The sequence below is a fragment of the Rana temporaria genome, chromosome 4 (assembly GCF_905171775.1).
Source record: "Rana temporaria chromosome 4, aRanTem1.1, whole genome shotgun sequence".
NCBI lineage: Eukaryota > Metazoa > Chordata > Amphibia > Anura > Ranidae > Rana > Rana temporaria.
The window spans coordinates 481,086,746-481,106,224 of record NC_053492.1 but is presented as its reverse complement, the minus strand read 5'-3'; the positions used below and the strand labels follow the sequence as shown (position 1 = coordinate 481,106,224).

The 19,479-nt window shown below is 52.2% G+C and overlaps 1 protein-coding gene and 3 non-coding genes across 4 annotated transcripts; all 4 read left to right on the top strand.

The window, feature by feature from the left end:
- On the top strand, nt 1-13,852 carry WDR43 (WD repeat domain 43; the record flags this gene model as incomplete). Its single annotated transcript, XM_040351863.1, is given in 9 exon segments — nt 1-117; nt 1,811-1,948; nt 2,051-2,137; nt 5,942-5,973; nt 7,814-7,877; nt 10,233-10,346; nt 10,503-10,569; nt 10,837-10,883; nt 12,721-13,852. Coding segments are annotated over 9 exon segments (807 nt in total), but the record flags the coding sequence as incomplete, so codon positions are not given.
- LOC120938423 lies at nt 282-357 on the top strand. Its single transcript, XR_005749040.1, has one exon. It is a non-coding gene; the product is annotated as a small nucleolar RNA SNORD53/SNORD92 (small nucleolar RNA).
- LOC120938425 lies at nt 3,570-3,645 on the top strand. The gene has a single exon (XR_005749042.1). It is a non-coding gene; the product is annotated as a small nucleolar RNA SNORD53/SNORD92 (small nucleolar RNA).
- LOC120938424 lies at nt 9,841-9,916 on the top strand. The gene has a single exon (XR_005749041.1). It is a non-coding gene; the product is annotated as a small nucleolar RNA SNORD53/SNORD92 (small nucleolar RNA).
- Nucleotides 13,853-19,479: the final 5,627 nt, after the last annotated feature.

Sequence of the window (19,479 nt, the reverse complement as noted above, 5' to 3'; positions counted from 1 at the left end):
ACGCCTCTTGTAAATAAAGACACGAATGTTCTGATCCCCGGGATTCCCGGACACAGCGCCGCTCTGTCGGTCGCGTCTCCGAAGTCGGATGGGAAGCGGAAGCCGGATGACAAGGAGGTAAGAGCGCATTTAAGATTTCCGAATCGATAAAACCCCCCCCTAAATATTGTCTCATGGAGATCTGATTGGTCGCCCTGTAGGAATAAAGTGGGGGGGGCGGGGGGATAATGGGGTGTCCGGTGCTGATTTCCGCTCCTCCATTGGATCGCACACTCGTTGTCCCACCATGATGATTTTAGTCTGGTTTCGCTTGTGTCTGATATCAGATGAAGACACTTCTCTTGGCTGTCTGAGTGGGACAATGAGAAGGACTCCGGTCCAGGACTGTGGTTGCCTGTGTGCCCGAGTCGGTAAGTGGTTGAAGTATGGCTAAAGCCACTTCTGTGAATCAAAGGAGTGCACTACATTCTTCTCTCCTATTCAGCCGACAGCGGGCTAACCTCTGCTGTCTGCTCATGTCTCTCAGCTGGCCCAGACTCTGAGATCCCAACTTTAATGTCGGGATTCACCCAGGTGCCTGGATCAGCAGCTGGCTCAGCGCCAGGAGCGCCCCTCCACAGGCCGGGGGCGCCCCTCCAGTGCTTCTAATCATATCTCCTTGAAGTCTTCACCCTTCAGCACGAGTCTCGTGACTACTGCCAAGGCTCTAATAAAATATATATCGCTCTCTTCCTTCCTTCCTTCCTTCCTTCCTTCCTTCCTTCCTTCCTCTCCTTCCTTCCTCTCCTTCCTTCCTCTCCTTCCTTCCTTCCTTCCTTTCCCTCTCCTTCCTTCCTTTCCCTCTCCTTCCTTCCTTTCCCTCTCCTTCCTTCCTTTCCCTCTCCTTCCTTCCTTCCTTCCTTCCTTCCTTCCTTTCCCTCTCCTTCCTTCCTTTCCCTCTCCTTCCTTCCTTTCCCTCTCCTTCCTTCCTTTCCCTCTCCTTCCTTCCTTTCCCTCTCCTTCCTTCCTTTCCCTCTCCTTCCTTCCTTTCCCTCTCCTTCCTTCCTTTCCCTCTCCTTCCTTCCTTCCTTTCCCTCTCCTTCCTTCCTTCCTTCCTTTCCCTCTCCTTCCTTCCTTCCTTCCTTCCTTTCCCTCTCCTTCCTTCCTTCCTTCCTTTCCCTCTCCTTCCTTCCTTCCTTTCCCTCTCCTTCCTTCCTTCCTTTCCCTCTCCTTCCTTCCTTCCTTTCCCTCTCCTTCCTTCCTTCCTTTCCCTCTCCTTCCTTCCTTCCTTCCTTTCCCTCTCCTTCCTTCCTTCCTTCCTTTCCCTCTCCTTCCTTCCTTCCTTTCCCTCTCCTTCCTTCCTTCCTTTCCCTCTCCTTCCTTCCTTCCTTCCTTCCTTCCTTCCTTCCTTCCTTCCTTCCTCCCTTTCTTCCTCCCTTTCCCTCTCCTTCCTTCCTTCCTTTCCCTCTCCTTCCTTCCTTCCTTTCCCTCTCCTTCCTTCCTTCCTTTCCCTCTCCTTCCTTCCTTCCTTTCCCTCTCCTTCCTTCCTTCCTTTCCCTCTCCTTCCTTCCTTCCTTTCCCTCTCCTTCCTTCCTTCCTTTCCCTCTCCTTCCTTCCTTCCTTTCCCTCTCCTTCCTTCCTTCCTTTCCCTCTCCTTCCTTCCTTCCTTCCTTCCTTCCTTTCTTCCTCCCTTTCCCTCTCCTCTCCTTCCTCCCTTTCCTCTCCTTCCTTCCCCCTTCCCTTTCCCTCTCCCTCTTCTCCTCCTTCCTCTTCTTCTCCCTCTCTCTCCTATGTTGCAGGACAACTAATTTTTTACCCGCTCTCTTGGCAGGCCACCATCGAGGAGCGGCTCGGCTCCATGGATATCGACTTTCCCAAAGTGCAGAGTAAAGGGGGACTGCCGCAGACAGACAACTTCTCGGTGCTGCTTGTGCAGGGCTTGGAAAGCAACGACCCCCATATCTTAAATGTAAGTGATGGGGGAGGGGCTTGTGTCAGGGTCACACGTCACTTTTCTTGTGGTTTTTTTGTTCCAATGTAACGAATGTTCAATTTATTTTCTTTTTCATAGAAAGTATTTCAGACCAAAAACGAGTCCTTGATAAAGAAGACGGTGTCGCGGATACCGGTGTACGCCGTCCTACCGCTGGTACACGAGGTAAGAGCACTTCCCTGATCTCTGCAGGTATCTGACCTTTGGGGGAGGAGTTTGCCCGGCGCTGATGTCATAACGTTGAAATGCAGTTTACATAATGGTCATTATATTTACCCAAAAATCGACTTTAACCACTTACCCCCCGGACCATATTGCTGCCCAAAGACCAAAGAGTACTTTTTGCGATTCGGGACTGCGTCGCTTTAACAGACAATTGCGCGGTCGTGCGACGTGGCTCCCAAACAAAATTGGCGTCCTTTTTTTCCCACAAATAGAGCTTTCTTTTGGTGGTATTTGATCACCTCTGCGTTTTTTATTTTTTGCGCTATAAACAAAAATAGAACGACAATTTTGAAAAAAATGAATATTTTTTACTTTTTGCTGTAATAAATATCCCCCAAAAATATATAAAAAAACATTTATTTTCCTCAGTTTAGGCCGATACGTATTCTTCTACATATTTTTCGTAAAAAAAAATCGCAATAAGCGTTTATTGATTGGTTTGCGCAAAAGTTATAGCGTTTACAAAATAGGGGGTATTTTTATGGCATTTTTATTAATATTTTTTTTACTAGTAATGGCGGCGATCAGCGATTTTTTTTTTCGGTATTGCGACATTATGGTGGACACTTCGGACATTTTTGACACATTTTTGGGACCATTGGCATTTTTATAGCGATCAGTGCTATAAAAATGCATTAGATTACTATAAAAATGCCACTGGCAGTGAAGGGGTTAACACTAGGGGGCGGGGAAGGGGTTAAGTATGCCTGGGTGTGTTCTTACTGTGGGGGGGGGGGGGTGGCCTCACTAGGGGAAACACTGATCTTTTGTTCATTGTATGAACAGAAAATCAGCATTTCCCCTGCTGACAGGAACGAGAGCTGTGTGTTTACACACACAGCTCCCGTTCCCCGCTCTGTACCGAGCGATCGCGTGTGCCCGGCGGCGATCGCGCCCGCCGGGCACACGCACGGGAGTCGGGGGCGAGCGGGGGGCTAAAAGGTAGGACGTCCATTTACGTGGTCTCGCCTAGGAGAGCCACCTTGTGGACGTATAATGACGGTGCGGCGACGGCAAGTGGTTAAACCACTTCCCACCCAGCCTAAAATATCACAGCCAAGTGAGAGCCGCCATCCCGGGTGGACGTCCTATGATCTGTCCATCGGATGGCAAATCGATGTATTAGGCTGCTGCCGGTACCATGTGATCGCTGTGACCAATCACAGCAGATCACATGGCATCTGTTCACGGTGAATGGCTTTCCTCATATTTTGATCTGACTGGTCACTGTGATCACATGGTACAGACAAGGCCAATCACAGTGCATCTTTACTGTGTATGACCTCCTGGATGATTGGTCGTCGCGCTCCTTATAGTAATTTTTGTAGGCCCCTCCTCCTCTGGATTGCACGCATTGTTCCATTTTCTTGTCCCACCATGATGATTTTAGTCTGGTTTCGCTTGTGTCGGATATTAAATGAAGACACTTCTCTTGGCTGTCTGAGTGGGACAAGGAGAAGGACTCCGATTTCAGTCTTTGAATTTTTTTTCTTTGTCATTCTGAGTCCTTGATGTGTGTGCCCGGGTCACGTTTGCATTACTTGGGCACTACATTTTAGTTGGCTAGAGTTTTTTTTTTTTTTTTATTCCCTGCTGAGAACTCCGTCTGACTTACAAGGTGCGTGTCGGACCTCTACAGAGAGACCACTGCTTCCACACAGCATGGGGGGGTCATACTTTGCAGCTTACTGGCAGGTTATAGGCTTTCCTACTCGGGCTGTGGCTGCTTTCTGAAGAAAGATCTGTAGGACTTTGTACACCTTTTCCATTGATGCGTATGGGTTTAAAGCAGGGCGTATCAAACTCTATTCCATGGTGGGCCGCATCAGCATTATGATTGCCCTCCAAAGGGCCAGTTGTGTCTGTAAGATTAGATGTCCAGGGCATCCCCTCCCCTTAGATGTCAAGAGCCCCCCCCCCACCATCAGAAGTTGAGTCCCCCACGCTCCCTTACATCACAGTGCACCCCCCTTTCCTTATGCTGCTGCTGGGAAGAAGCTGGATGCATTGCTTGAAAGTAAGGGTCTGGAGGAGGGCTGGAGCGTGCGAGGGCCACATGAAATGGCCTGGAGGGCCGCATTCGGCCCGCGGGCTTTGTTTGACACCCATGGTTTAAAGGGTAACTCCACTTAGAAAAAAATCTAGTGTATGATTGTGGCACAAGATATATTGTAATCAAATGTTAATTATCTTTCCTGTTTCAATCGGCAGCCACTAATTGTTTGTAAATGCAATATGGCCACCTGGAGGCGCTGTATGCACAGATAACATACAGAACCCCGCCCAGAAATGTGTTTTCCTGCTTGTGTGATTGGCTCGCTGAGTCTGATTTTGAGCCTCCCCTGCAACACCTCATTTTTTTTTTTTTTTTTTTGTGAGATTCACAAGTTGAAATTTGTGTCTAAGGGGTGCAGACCCTTCACTTTCCATTAGAACCCTGCTGCTGATAATTGTATAAAGTCGCTCCCATTCACCATGGGCACAAATATTTTTGGGGATATAATAGGAAAAAGTAAAATTTTTTTCAAAATTGTCGCGCTTTGTGTGTTGTGCAAAAAGTTAAAACCGCAGAGGTGATCAAATGCCACCAAAAAAAAGCTCTCTTTGTATGAAAAGGACGCCAATTTTGTTTGGGAGCCACGTCGCACGACCGCGCAATTGTCAGTTAAAGCGACGCAGTGCCGAATTGTAAAAGGTGCTCTGGTCAGGAAGGGGGTAAAATCTTTTTGGGGCGGAAGTGGTTAATGATCCGGTGTTGGTGGGACAGGCTTCTGGGATCATGTGACCACCGTGACAGGAATGATAGTGTTCCCTTCATCAGACAGACCTTTCCTACCCGGCAGCTGGCACTTTCCTGGAGGTCAGCGGTGACCGATCACGTGTGTCCTTTATTCGGTCACGGTGGGCATCTGGGCACTAAATCAAAATGCTTAAAAGTGGAGCTGGGCGATTTTTGCCTACCCCAAAAAAACTGCCATTTAAAAAAAAAAAAAAACTTTTCATGATTCAAATCTTTTTTTTTTTTTTTTTTTTTTTATTCTGATTGGACACTGCGCCGGTGTATTGTCAGTTTGCTGCCTATCCTAGAATGCTCCGGAAGTCACGTGGCGGCCAACTGCGCATGCGCGCCAATGGATTCACGACAATGCACACCAGTGAAACGTCGATCGGCATCCAGGCTCTTTCCTTAACATCCCCGTGGATTGGAGGATGTTAAAAAAAAAAAAAAAAAAAAAAAAGCCAGGAGGCCGAGCGCAGCGAGGATGTGAGGCCGACTGGCCACTTTCCTCTAAATCCACGTCGCCCTGAATGCCGGGTTCGCTGGTGTGTACTGTCGAAAATCCATTGGAACGCATCACACTTGCGCAGTTGGCTGCCACGTGACTTCCGCAGCATTCTACGATAGGCAGAAAACTGTGACACTACACCGGTCCTAAGTTTTTAGGCAAGGACGCGGCCTAGTCCGCTGCGATCCTGGAAAAGGGCTGCGGACTGCCCGCAGCGATCGGCCTTTTCCCAGGATCGCTGCGGGCAGGATGTTTTAGGCGAGGCCATGGCTTCGGCCTAGTCCGGGGGGGGGGGGGTAATCTAAAATCGATTTTGGTCTTTTTAGCCCTACTTAAAAGGTCATGAAAACGTAAAGTGTACCTGTTATTGTCAGGGAGACTGTTTATTCATAAGTACACCTGAGGGGGGGGGGGGGGGGTTTGTGCAGCTACTTCATAATCCTTTTTTTTTTTTCAGCTCACCAAAAGGTTACAAGGACATCCTTCCAGGTGAGGACATTTTCTGATTTTGTTTGGAACCTTTTTTCCCAATTTGAACTGGTTTCTGGTTTTCAGAGAAGTAAATCCTGTTATCCAAGGTGGTCTTGGTTCCCAGAGGAATGTCTATACAATTCCTAGAATTCCCTGTATATTACCGGTGTACACTCTACGGCCAAATGTTTGTACACACTCAACCATCACACCTACGATCTAGGCAAAAGTATGTGAACCCCCACCAAATCGCATTCAAGGGCCCTGGTAATACTCATCATACATGGACATTATAGACCAGAGATATGCAATTAGCGGACCTCCAGATGTTGCAAAACTACAAATCCCATCATGCCTCTGGGTGTCATGCTCGTGGCTGTCAGAGCCTTGCTATGCCTCATGGGATTTGTAGTTCTGCAACATCTGGAGGTTCGCTAATTGCATATCCCCGTTATAGACCATTGTAAGAGTTTGAAGACCCTTTTCGATTCCAGTTCCGTAGGGACGTGGGTTGGGCAGTTTAGGTTGGCCAGTTTGGGCCGGCGACGTGGGTTGGCCAGTTTGGGCCGGCCGGACAAAAATCGAGTTCCCAACTTCAGCCCTCTAGTACCGTTTTCAATCAATGGCCTGGTACTGATGACCGTTATCTTATCTACGGAAAATTCCCAAAATATGGTCTGTTGGTGTTTCTGGAGAACTAAGGATATCTACCCCCGGCTGTAGACCATTGTGCACTTCTAAGTTTGGTGAAGACCCTTTTCTGTTGCACTGTGACTGTGCCCCCCCCCCCCCATAAAGACCTGGTGTGACCAGTGTGGTGTGGAGGAACTCGAGTGTCCTGCACAGAGTCCTGACCTCATCCCTACTGATCACCTTTGGGATGAATTGGAAAGCTGTCATCCAACATCAGTACCTGACCTCACAAATTCCCAGACTCTCGTTCTATAATCTCACGGAAAGTCTTATAACCACAAAGGGGACAATTCCATAGTAATGGCCGTAACTTTGGAATGAAATGTCCCAACAAGCTTGTATAAAGAATTGTCTGCTAACATTTTACTACGAGGGTTCTTCCGAAAGGTTCTGCACTTTTTTTTGCTATTTAAATATTAAAGTGTGTTGGCCACCCGCCACTATGCCATTCTGATGTGATTGGTAATAATCCAGTGGTGTGCTTAGATCAGCATCCATCTTAGGAAACGGGCTCCCTCTACCAGTGAGCGACTCTGTGCCGAAAGTTTGGTGACAGTTGCATGTACAGTCAAGCTTGCCGCTTGGCACTAAATGTATGTATTAATGACTAGTCAAAAAAAAAAATATTAAAGTGTGTACATTTTTCAAATCCCGTAGCTGCTGACTTTTAATATAAGAACACTTGCCTGTCCAGGGAGGCCGCCATGTCCTATCCAAAGCCATCCCGTCCCTCAGCTCCGCCGGCATCTTCAGTAAGGGAAACAGGAAGTGAAGCATTGCAACTTCACAGCTTGTTTCCTACTGGGCATGTGCGAGTCGCGCTGCGCGTTCTGAATGGTCCCCGCTGTCTTCTGGGACTTGTCTCCCCCAGAAGACGGCGATGGAGGGAACGGACATGGCGTAGTTTGCTGAATAATCTGCAGCGCTCTTTCGCAGGAGAAAATACCTGGATTTGACATTCGCCGAATGCTGCGAATCCGCTACAACTGACATCTGATCAGCTATACAGCAACAGCTAAAGAGTTCATTAATTGGTATAGGAATAAATGGTCTGAGTAAAATGGCGCCCCCTGTAGGTTGCTGAGTGTATAGATGAGCCATATACACACGTCGGCTTCCCTCTATCCTGGCTCTGCTCTCTAATCTTTGTCTCTCTCCTCTTTAGTGCGATATTGATGGTCCGCTGGATGAAGTCGGTTCTCGTTAATCACGTGTCCTATCTTTCTTCGGTAAGAGTTTCCTGGCCATTTTATTACAGAGACCGGAAAATGAATGTCCTTTGCCTGCCTAGTATAGACTATATTTTATGGCCGCCTCTTATAGCCTGGCCGGCTTTCCCATAAGCACCCCTACTGCAGAATGGTGACCTTGTTTTGGCTTCTGGGTTCATACACCGCCACTTCTGGAAGATCTTTGTCAAGCAACTTAGTAATATATTGTACTGCGCAAAAGGATTATACCAATAGTGACCGTGACATGAAGGTTGGGTGGGAGTTGGGGTTGTGAGACGGGGGTGGGAGTTTGGCGGGTTGTGAGGCGGCGATGGGAGGAGTTTGGCGGGTTGTGAGGCGGCGATGGGAGGAGTTTGGCGGGTTGTGAGGCGGCGATGGGAGTTTGTCGGGTTGTGAGGCGATGGGAGTTGGCGGGTTGTGAGGCGGCAGCGATGGGGTTGTGAGGCGGCGATGGGCGTTTGGGTTGTGAGGTGGAAAGGGGGTTGGCGGGGTGAGGCGGCGATGGGGTTGTGAGGCGGCGGCGATGGGAGTTGGCGGGTTGTGAGGCGGCAGCGATGGGAGTTTGGCGGGTTGTGAGGCGGCAGCGATGGGAGTTTGGCGGGTTGTGAGGCGGCAGCGATGGGAGTTTGGCGGGTTGTGAGGCGGCAGCGATGGGAGTTTGGCGGGTTGTGAGGCGGCGATGGGCGTTTGGGTTGTGAGGTGGAAAGGGGGTTGGCGGGGTGAGGCGGCGATGGGGTTGTGAGGCGGCGGCGATGGGAGTTGGCGGGTTGTGAGGCGGCGGCGATGGGAGTTGGCGGGTTGTGAGGCGGCGGCGATGGGAGTTGGCGGGTTGTGAGGCGGCGGCGATGGGAGTTGGCGGGTTGTGAGGCGGCGGCGATGGGAGTTGGCGGGTTGTGAGGCGGCGGCGATGGGAGTTGGCGGGTTGTGAGGCGGCGATAGGGTTGTGAGGCGGCAGCGATGGGAGTTGGCGGGTTGTGAGGCGGCAGCGATGGGAGTTGGCGGGTTGTGAGGCGGCGATGGGGTTGTAAGGCGGCAGCGATGGGAGTTGGCGGGTTGTGAGGCGGCAGCGATGGGAGTTGGCGGGTTGTGAGGCGGCAGCGATGGGAGTTGGCGGGTTGTGAGGCGGCAGCGATGGGGGTTGGCGGGTTGTGAGGCGGCAATGGGGTTGTGAGGCGGCAGCGATGGGAGTTGGCGGGTTGTGAGGCGGCAGCGATGGGGGTTGGCGGGTTGTGAGGCGGCAATGGGGTTGTGAGGCGGCAGCGATGGGAGTTGGCGGGTTGTGAGGCGGCAGCGATGGGGGTTGGCGGGTTGTGAGGCGGCAATGGGGTTGTGAGGCGGCAGCGATGGGAGTTGGCGGGTTGTGAGGCGGCAGCGATGGGAGTTGGCGGGTTGTGAGGCGGCAGCGATGGGGTTGTGAGGCGGCAGCGATGGGAGTTGGCGGGTTGTGAGGCGGCAGCGATGGGAGTTGGCGGGTTGTGAGGAGGCAGCGATGGGGTTGTGAGGCGGCAGCGATGGGAGTTGGCGGGTTGTGAGGCGGCAGCGATGGGAGTTGGCGGGTTGTGAGGAGGCAGCGATGGGGTTGTGAGGCGGCAGCGATGGGAGTTGGCGGGTTGTGAGGCGGCAGCGATGGGAGTTGGCGGGTTGTGAGGAGGCAGCGATGGGGTTGTGAGGCGGCAGCGATGGGAGTTGGCGGGTTGTGAGGCGGCGATGGGGTTGTGAGGCGGCAGCGATGGGAGTTTGGCGGGGTTGTGAGGTGGCGATGGGCGTTTGGGTTGTGAGGTGGAATGGGGGTTGGCGGGGTTGTGAGGCGGAATGGGGGTTGGGGTTGTGAGGCAGAATGGGGGTTGGCGGGGTTGTTGAGGCGGAATGGGGGTTGGCACCGTGGTCAGATTGAGCACAGCAACCAATTTTTGTAGGCCCCTCCTCCTCTGGATTGCACACATTGTTCCATTTTCTTGTCCCACCATGATGATTTTAGTCTGGTTTCGCTTGTGTCGGATATTAAATGAAGACACTTCTCTTGGCTGTCTGAGTGGGACAATGAGAAGGACTCCGATTTCAGTCCTTGATGCGTGTGTGCCCGGGTCACGTTTGCATTACTTGGGCACTACATTTTAGTTGGCTAGAGCTTTATTCCCTGCTGAGAACTCCGTCTGACTTACAAGGTGTGTGTCGGACCTCTACAGAGAGACCACTGCTTCCACACAGCATGGGGGTCATACTTTGCAGCTTACTGGCAGGTTATAGGCTTTCCTACTCGGGCTGTGGCTGCTTTCTGAAGAAAGATCTGACCCTCTGATTTTTCATGTTCCTTGTTTTAATCGTCTTGTCCCGGTGGATTGTGTTTTGCAGTTACCAGATCTGGTCCCTCAGCTCGGGTCCCTCTATCAGCTCATGGAGACGCGGGTGAAGACTCTGAACAAAATGTCCCGGCTGAATGGAAAGCTTTATCTTCTCATCACGCAGGTGAGACGGCGGTCCCCCCGGGAGGGCATGGCGGGTTTCCCCCCCCCCCCCCTAATCCCTGTAATGGATATTTGATCACAGGCAGGGAAAGGGGTATCGGGTCGGTGCGGTGACCTTTCTTGTCCGGTCCTGATGGGTTATTTGTTTTTTCTGTAGGTGGCCGCATCTGAGATCTCACAGAGGATACATGCCAACCAGGAGGCCCAAGTCGTGTATGAGGAAGGTGAGATTATCTGTTATCTTGGGGGGATCGGATTGGCTGTAAGGATGGAGGGGCGCGGTGTACGTTCGGCTGTTCTCTGCCTAGCACTTGCAGGTGGAGTTTGCAGCCTGTTAAAGCGATCTGTACACCGATCCATGCACATCGGGGTGGTGCTTGTGTCCGGGGCGTGCGCTGCCCCTCGTGCACGTGACTCCGATATGAATACATTGATGTCATAGTGGAGGGAGAGAGATTGACGCTCTGTAATAAGTTGTTTTTGTGTTGCAGAGTCTTCAGATGAGGAATCTGGAGAGGAGCAGAATACGGACTCTGATGTGAGTATATTATTGCGATCACATTCTTCCTGAAACCTCTGAAATGTGACTTGCGGGCAGTTGTGCATATTACAGCCCTGGGTTGAAGGAGAGTATTGTAGCAAAAGCTGTGTGGGGTTTTGGTTTTGATGCCCCCTGGTTCCCCCCCCCCCCAATAGCACTACCCCATATCGGGAGTACGTTTTTATTTTTTTGCTAGTGTCCTATATAGTGAGTGACCTCTTCTGCATTTGATAAATCATTCTTGGCTTTTTAAGCTTGGGGGGAGGGGGGGCAGAAAGTCCAGCCTGAGTTAGTCCGCTTTCTGCTGACATTGCTGGAATTGGTCCAGGCACCGCGTTATGACAGTCTGGATCTGCCAGGTGCCTGGACTGATGGCCGTATCAGCTTCCCGTTCCCCACCCTTGCCCCTCTACAGCTCAGCGCTCCAGTGAGCGTGGGGGAAGGTGGGCGTGGAGAGCTGCTGACAGGCAGCATCTATCTGCTCTGGCAGCGGAGAGAACTGAGCCATCGGCGGTGTTCGATCGCTCGGTTCTCAGTGTAGAGACGCCGGGGGACAGATGCAGCATCCACCTAGGTACGTATAATGGCCAACATTTTAAGTCTTTTACTACTCTACTTTTAACTACTTCGCTATGACTAAAGGACACTTGCCTGTACAGGGAGCCCACAATGTTGGCACCCCAGCCGATTTTCAGATCGGCTCTCCGGTGCTGTCCCCGCCATTCCTGGTAAAGGGAAACAGCAGTGAAGCCCTTTGGCTTTACAGCCAGTACCCTACTGCACATGCGCGCTTGGTTTTCTAACTGGTCCGGCGGCGGAAGGAGGTGGCTAAACATCCGGGAGACTGCGCTGTAGCGCTGTCCCCACCGAAAGGTGCCAAATGTGGCACCAGATGAGGGGGAGCAGATCGGTGGTGCATTCACTTTTGGTGGAGCTCTTCTTTTAAATTGTTTAAAGCTGAGCTCCATGAGCTGTACCCAGACCCTGCACTGTGGGAAGGCCTATAACCTTGGTTTGGATCCTTGTCCTGTGGGGAAAGTTCCAGGAACCTAATACAGGGGGAGGACAGGTGTTGGTCAGTAGGGGGAAGAGAGTGAAGGGGGTATGCGGAGGACTGGAGTATGGTGGGAAGTAAGAAGGGGCACAGGGGGGAAGGAGTGGGTATGGGGGAGGACTGGAGTTGGACGTACTGGAGGGGGGGGGGGGGAAGATGAGTCTGACAGGAGTTGGCCAGCAGGGGAGAAGGGGGACAATTGTAGTTGGGAGGGGGAGGAGGGAATACAGGGGAGGGTTGGAGTTGGTTTGGCGTTGGAGTGGACGGGGTTTGGCGTTGGGGTGGACGGGGTTTGGGCGGCTGGACGGGGGTTGGAGTTGGGCTGGACGGGGGTTGGAGTTGGGCTGGACGGGGGTTGGGCTGGACGGGGGTTGGGCTGGACGGGGGTTGGGCTGGACGGGGGTTGGGCTGGACGGGGGTTGGGGTGGACGGGGGTTGGGGTGGACGGGGGTTGGGGTGGACGGGGGTTGGAGTTGGGCTGGACCGGGGGTTGGGGTGGACGGGGGTTGGGGTGGACGGGGGTTGGAGTTGGGGTGGATGGGGGTTGGAGTTGGGGTGGATGGGGGTTGGAGTTGGGGTGGATGGGGGTTGGGGTGGACGGGGGTTGGAGTTGGGGTGGACGGGGGTTGGAGTTGGGGTGGACGGGGGTTGGGGTGGACGGGGGTTGGAGTTGGGGTGGACGGGGGTTGGAGTTGGGGTGGACGGGGGTTGGAGTTGGGGTGGACCGGGGGTTGCCTTTAAGGTTCAATTACAGTTTTGTAAAAATTCTCGCTTTGTTAGGATAATTGGGAGGAGGAAGAAGAGGATGATGAAGAATCTGAGACCTCGGGAGATTCGGAGGGGGAGGAGGAGGACATGAATGTGGACAAAGTAAATGGTGATTCTGATGGAGATCCGGGGAATGAAAGTGAAGAAGAATAGCGCTTTCCCTGTAGAAGGGACGATCGTTCTCTAGTGCCCAGACTGGCCGGCCCGTCGCTGTGCTGCAGACTCTCGGCAGCTGTGCTGGAAGATTGGCGACGTCGGCAAGATTGGGAAACAGACCAACCTACAGAATGTTTGACCACATCTGCCTTTTCACTGAGAATCCCATCCGCCCTCCCGGCTCCGAACCTCAACAACTGGTCCAGACCATCCCCCGATGTCTCATCCATAACCTTCGGTTCATTTCCGTGTACATGTCTGCTGTCATTTCTACTTTTGTTTGTTTTTGTTTTTTGTCCCCTACCACGTGACAACACCCCCCCCGAATCGCGTTCTTGGTTTCATTTTGGTTAGTTGGCGGTTTATTGGTAGCAAACCAATTTTGCGGGAAATGGCGAAATTTCTCAGACATTTCATTATTGTTCCTCGGCCTCATAGAAAGGAACCGAACAAAACTTATTTTCAAGCGGCCCAAAACCATGAATTTATCTTTTATTTTTCGGTCTCGGATGTTTAAGCCAATCGTGCGTGGAATTCAGTCGCTGTCCGATCGCCACTCGTCCATTCTCCAACTATTTAATTTTTACTGATTTTTACATATAAATCTGTCATTGGCTTTTTTTTTTTTTTGTGCATTTATTTTTAAAAATGAGAGTAAACAGACTTCGGTTTTTGGTTTGTTTTAAATGAATCCTGTACATTTCTGAAAATGGCCATTGATACTTTCGGTGTAAAATAAACCTTTAAAAAAAAATATATAAAAATTTTCCTCCCTTAATGCAAATTTTTTTTTTTCTTCAGCAATTCTGGTTTCATTTTTTTGTTTTTTGAAGGCTGAATTTTGTGTTTTTATTTTTAAGAGGCAACTGCAGTTGTTTGTATAACCTCCCAGGATATAATGTACAGTATATTTGTCTATAAAGCTGTTAATGGCCTCGTTAATAATGCCACCTTTGTAAAGTGAATAAAAAAAATCTACTTCTCCTTTGTCCTGTGTTGGTGTCGTGAAGATCACATGGTCATCTGTTTCCTGATAGTAACCAGGGGGAGGACTGACAACTCGAGGGGCCCCCTGGGCAGTAAAAGATCATAAGGCCCCCTTTGTCCATGCCCACACACGACCCACCTACATCAATCACAGGGCATGGGTGCACAGCAGGGCAAAACTGGGCACATCACAGGGAACACAGCAGGGTTTATTCTGTACACAGCAGGGCACATTGAGCACAGCGTGGTGAATCACAGGGGGTGCAGGGCATGGGGCACATAGTAGAGCACTTCATTAGGAACAAATCACATTAGGCTGTCCATGCCGCACATTGCAGGGCCTGCGGCACATTGCAGGGCCTGCGGCACATTGCAGGGCCTGCGGCACATTGCAGGGCCTGCGGCACATTGCAGGGCCTGCGGCACATTGCAGGGCCTGCGGCACATTGCAGGGCCTGCGGCACATTGCAGGGCCTGCGGCACATTGCAGGGCCTGCGGCACATTGCAGGGCCTGCGGCACATTGCAGGGCCTGCGGCACATTGCAGGGCCTGCGGCACATTGCAGGGCCTGCCGCACATTGCAGGGCCTGCCGCACATTGCAGGGCCTGCCGCACATTGCAGGGCCTGCCGCACATTGCAGGGCCTGCCGCACATTGCAGGGCCTGCCGCACATTGCAGGGCCTGCCGCACATTGCAGGGCCTGCCGCACATTGCAGGGCCTGCCGCACATTGGGCGGTTCATGAGGCACATTGGGCGGTTCATGAGGCACATCATGTAGTAAGATTTCTCTTCCGTTCGTGGACAGACACAGCAGCCATTGACCTTGGGGTATTATTACCTTTTAGGAGATTGACTAGGCAGAAAAACAGCATGTTAAGTGTTCACTCCACACAGTACCTCCCAGGGGGCGGATCCCCTGGGTACATCCCTCTCTCCGCATTATGCAGCCTCAGTTTTTTTTTTCTGCCTAGCAAAAGGAGATGACATGGCTCTGCTGGGCCCATGTGCTCTGGAGATTTTTTTTGCGAAAATGTATTTTTATTTTTTTCCCACTTTTCCTTTCCCTGCATTTTTGCATCCTGGGATCGGCAATCAACTGGGTGGCAGGCTGGATCCTCGATCCTTGTAGTCCCCCCATGTTCAGCCATCGAGCGTGTTCCGGCCTTTAGCTACGCGCTGGGCCATCCACGACATGCTCCGGGGGTGGCCTGTGAGCTATACTCTCCAGGGCACACATATGACCGGGCTCTGTCCGTGTCACAGTGTGCCGGGCCGACAGCCATGCCGTAACTGCGCAGACGTTGTTTCTGTCTGGGATGTCGCCAGCCCGTAAGTAGCCGTCCCCTTGCCCTGGCATGGTGGTGTGTTTCTGGGGAGGCCGATCAGGGGTCCGCCCGGCTTTCCTCTCTCTCCCTTCCCGTATTCTGGGTGGTCGGCCGTGAGGTGGGGGGCTCTGTCCGGTGGCTGCAGTTTTGTCAGGGGTGATGTGTGCTATTTGTTGCTGTGTGGGAGGGGGGGGTCCTGGGTATTTAACTGGTTTTTGGTTCTACACTGTCATGGCTGCCATTTTACTGGCGCCGGGCACCTTTATTGACGATCGGCGGCCATGTTTTTGTAGCCTGCATGCTGTTTTTTGCATTTCGGATGCGTTTTTTGCCTCTAGTGACCAAAATAACGACGCGAACGGCTCCAGCACACTTCATGAGGGACGGCACAGCACGGACAGCGATCTGGGCAGTTAGCAGCAGCAGTACAGCCTAGTCGGGTGGTGAGTTCTCTGGGGGGGGTCCCCTATCCTCTGCTGCGGCTGGTAGTCTTGCCTTGCAGTCCAAGGGTGGCAATTGGGTGGGTCCGCATGGCGTCCGAACCAGAGGCTTCCCCGTTAGACTTGCCGGAGTTAACCCTTAGTGCCCCCTGTTCCTGCGGCCTCTGTGGATGCTATGACGGCAGTCCTTGAGGCGTTTGTTGCCAGGATTGGATCGGCCTGTGGCCAGGAAGGGGGGTAAAAAGCGCCCCCCCCTTCTTCTGGGGATGTCTCTGACACGGAATCGGGCCCTGCTACTGCGTCTGGCCCTGGTTCCGTCATGTCAGATGATGCAGGCCTAGTCCACACGGACAGTGAGGATGACTCTGCTTCAGGGTCAGCGCATGATAGGGCGCTTGTTGGAGCTCTTATCACTGCCGTGCGGGATACTCAAAAAATTGAGGCTTCGGTGGAGGCATCAGACGCCGGTTCCTTTTGGGTTCCGCAAGCTGACCCACACTGCAGAAGTGTTTCCTTGTGTTCCTTATCTGGAAAAATTGTTGTACAAGGAATGGGATCGGCCACAGAGTTTTCTGTTCCAAAATACTTTGCGGTCCGTTATGCTTTTGATTAGGACTTCCTAAAAAAAGTGGACCTCTCCTCTGTCAGTGGACCCCCCTGTGTCCAGACTGAACAAGGCTACCACGTTGCCTGTGGAAGGGGCTCCCGCTTTTAAGGACCCCGCAGATAGGAGAGCTGAGGCTGTGGCCTGCTCCATGTTCACAGTGGTGGGGTCCGCGGTGAGACCGGTCTTGGCCGCAGCTCTAGTGTCAGACACTTACTGAACGGGCAAAGTTGCTTCAGGAGTTGGGAGGCGCATAATGCCTCTGAGGACTGTGTGACGCTGGCCTGACCAGTTGGTGCAAGGCCTAAAATTTGTCTGAGTCAGCCCTGGATACTCTTTCCTTGCTCTCCAGGGCCTCCGCGGTGGTGCTACGCCGCCTTGTGTGGCTGAAGTGTTTGGTCTGCAGACCAGTCTTCAAAAAATAAAAAGGCCTTGGTGGATTTACCCTTTAAGGGTGAATGGCTTTTTTTGGGGCGTCTCTGGATGATAGCATAAAAGATGCCACTGGAGGTAAGGGCACTCTGCTCCCGCAATCTGGAAAGGGTAAGCAGCCTCGCCGTAAGCAAGGGTCCTCCTTTACTACCCCTAAGCGTGTTTTTTTACGCCCCCCCAGGTGCGGCAGGAAAACGTTTCCAGGGTGCCAAGACGCCCGCTGAAGGACAAAAGCGCACCTGGTACTGCAAGCCCAACAAGCCTGCCTCTGCATGAAGGTCTGCCCCCCCCCCCCAATCTCGGGTGGGGGGCCGGCTTCGCGGCTCTGTGGAGGTCGCGTCTTTCCTACAGATAGGTTTGCGAAGTAGTTTCCTCAGGGTACAAGATAGTTTCTCTCTTGTCCCCCAAACAGATTTTTTTTTTCCTTCCAACCTCCAGCTTCCTCCGGGTGGCCCTGTCAGGCTGTTCAGGATCTGCTGGTCAGGGGAGTGACTGTGCCAGTTCCCTTAGCGGAACGGTTTCAGGGGTTTTACTCCAATCTGTTTGTAGTCCCCAAGAAAGAAGGGGTCCGTCCAATTCTGGACCTCAAGGCCCTCAATTGTTTTGTCAAAGTGCAGAAGTTCAGGATGGAGTCGATTCGCTCGGTAGTGGTGGCACTCCATCAGGGGGATTTTCTGGCGTCCTTGGATATCATGGACGCATACCTGCATATACCCATATGCGCAAAACACCAGAGATTTCTGCGTTTTGCAGTTGGAGAGGACCACTTTCAATTTAAGGCCCTCCCGTTCGGCCTGGCCTCGGCACTACGGGTTTTCACCAAGGTGCTGGCTCCGATTCTGGCCCTGCTGAGGCAGCGCGGGATCGCTATCGTGGGATACCTGGACGACCTTCTGAGAGCTTCCTCAAGCGCAGAGTTAGAAGAGGACGTGTCTATTACCTGTCAGACGCTCCGAGTTCGGTTGGCTATTGAATGTGCAGAAGTCGGTTCTGGTACCGTCTCAGCGGTTGGAATACCTGGGGTTAGTCCTGGATTCCTCAGTGGCGAGGGGTTTTTCTCCTGAGTCCCGAGCGCATCTCACGTTGGAACTCAGGAGAAACTTTGGTCATCTGAGGACCCATGCTTCGTGCGAAGGATTCAATTTCTCCTTTTTGTTGTAAGAAATCCTCAGACACTTCCTGATTGGTAGAAATGGCCTGGTGGTTCGCCCAGCGGTCGTTTGGCGGACCACGAACGAGCAAAGTTCGCCGCGAAACAGCTCCGCAGTGTGGGCTTTTTTTTTTTTTTTTAAACGTGTCCGCTGCAGACAATAGTGTTGCCATCTGCAGCCTTTGCAGTCAACCCATACGTCGCGGAAAGCCCAACACTCACCTAGGGACGACCGCCTTAAGAAGGCACCTGGCCTCCCATCACCGAGCCCAGTGGGAGTAACGCCATCAGAACCCACAAAGCCACACTCCAGGCTCTCACTGTCCAGCCCCTTCCCCTCTATGCTCACAATTGTCCTCCACTCCACCTTCCATCATGCCTTCCTCACGTTTTTCTGCAAAAAGGCCGGCTTCCGTGGCCCAAATGTTCGATTGTAAAAAAAACGATGACACCGGATAACTCTCTTGCCCAACGGTTGACCGATGGCTTGTCGGAACTGATAGCCCGCCAACTGCTGCCATATAAACTGGTGGAGTCGGAGGCCTTTCGAAAATGTGTGGCCATTGGAACACCACAATGGAAGGTCCCAGGAAGGAGATATTTCTCACAGAAGGGCATCCCAGAGCTATATGGTCATGTTCAGCGGCAAGTGAATGTATCTCTGGCACACAGTGCCGGTGCCAAGATACATCTGACCACAGACACGTGGTCTAGCAAACACGGGCAGGGAAGGTATATAACATTCACTGCCCACTAGGTGAACCTTCTGACGGGTGTCAAGCATGTAACCCGTGGCACCAATGTAGATTTGGTTTTACCGCCAAGGATTACATGCAGGCCTGGCTCTTCTTCTCCTCCTCCTCCTACTCCATCCTCCCTCTCCTCCTCGGCTGACTCCTCCTTTTCCGATGCTACCGTCTGTTCCGCTGCGCCGCCCAAGATCCCCAGAACCTATTTGACATGCCAGGTGAGACGTTGCCATGCTGCGTCTGTTGTGCCTGGAAGAGAAGAGCCACACGGGTCCTGCACTCCTTTCAGCTTTGCGTTCACAGGCAGATCAGTGGATAACACCGCTCAATTTGACAGTTGGTAAAGTGGTGTGCCACAACGGTGCCAATCTTCTGAGCGCGCTGAAACCGGGCAAAATTACACACGTGCCATTCATTGCACACATCCTGAACTTGGTCGTGCAGCGATTCGTTGCCAAATACCCTGGGCTCCAGGACGTCTTGCGGCAGGCCAGGAAAATCTCGACCCGTTTCAGAAGATCTTACATGGCCATGGCTCGCCTTGCTGACATTCAGCGGCGACACAACCTGCCCGTCAGACGTTTTATTTGTGACTGCCCGACACGATGGAACTCAACCTTGTATAATATGCTTGATAGGCTGCTCCAGCAGAAAGGTGCAGTTAACGACGACCTGTACGAACTCTGCGGCAGGACAGGTTCTGGGGAGCTTGGTTTATTTCACTGCGCCAGTGGCTGCTCATGCGCGATTAATGCAGACTTCTGCGGCCATTTGATGAGTTCACCAAACTGGTCAGTCGCAGCCAGGGCGCCATCAGTGACATCGTACCTTACGCCTTCTTTCTGGAGCGTGCATTGCGTCGTGTCATTGATCAAGCCGTCGAGGAGCAGGAAGATGAGGAAGTCGCAATGCTGGATGAATTCCT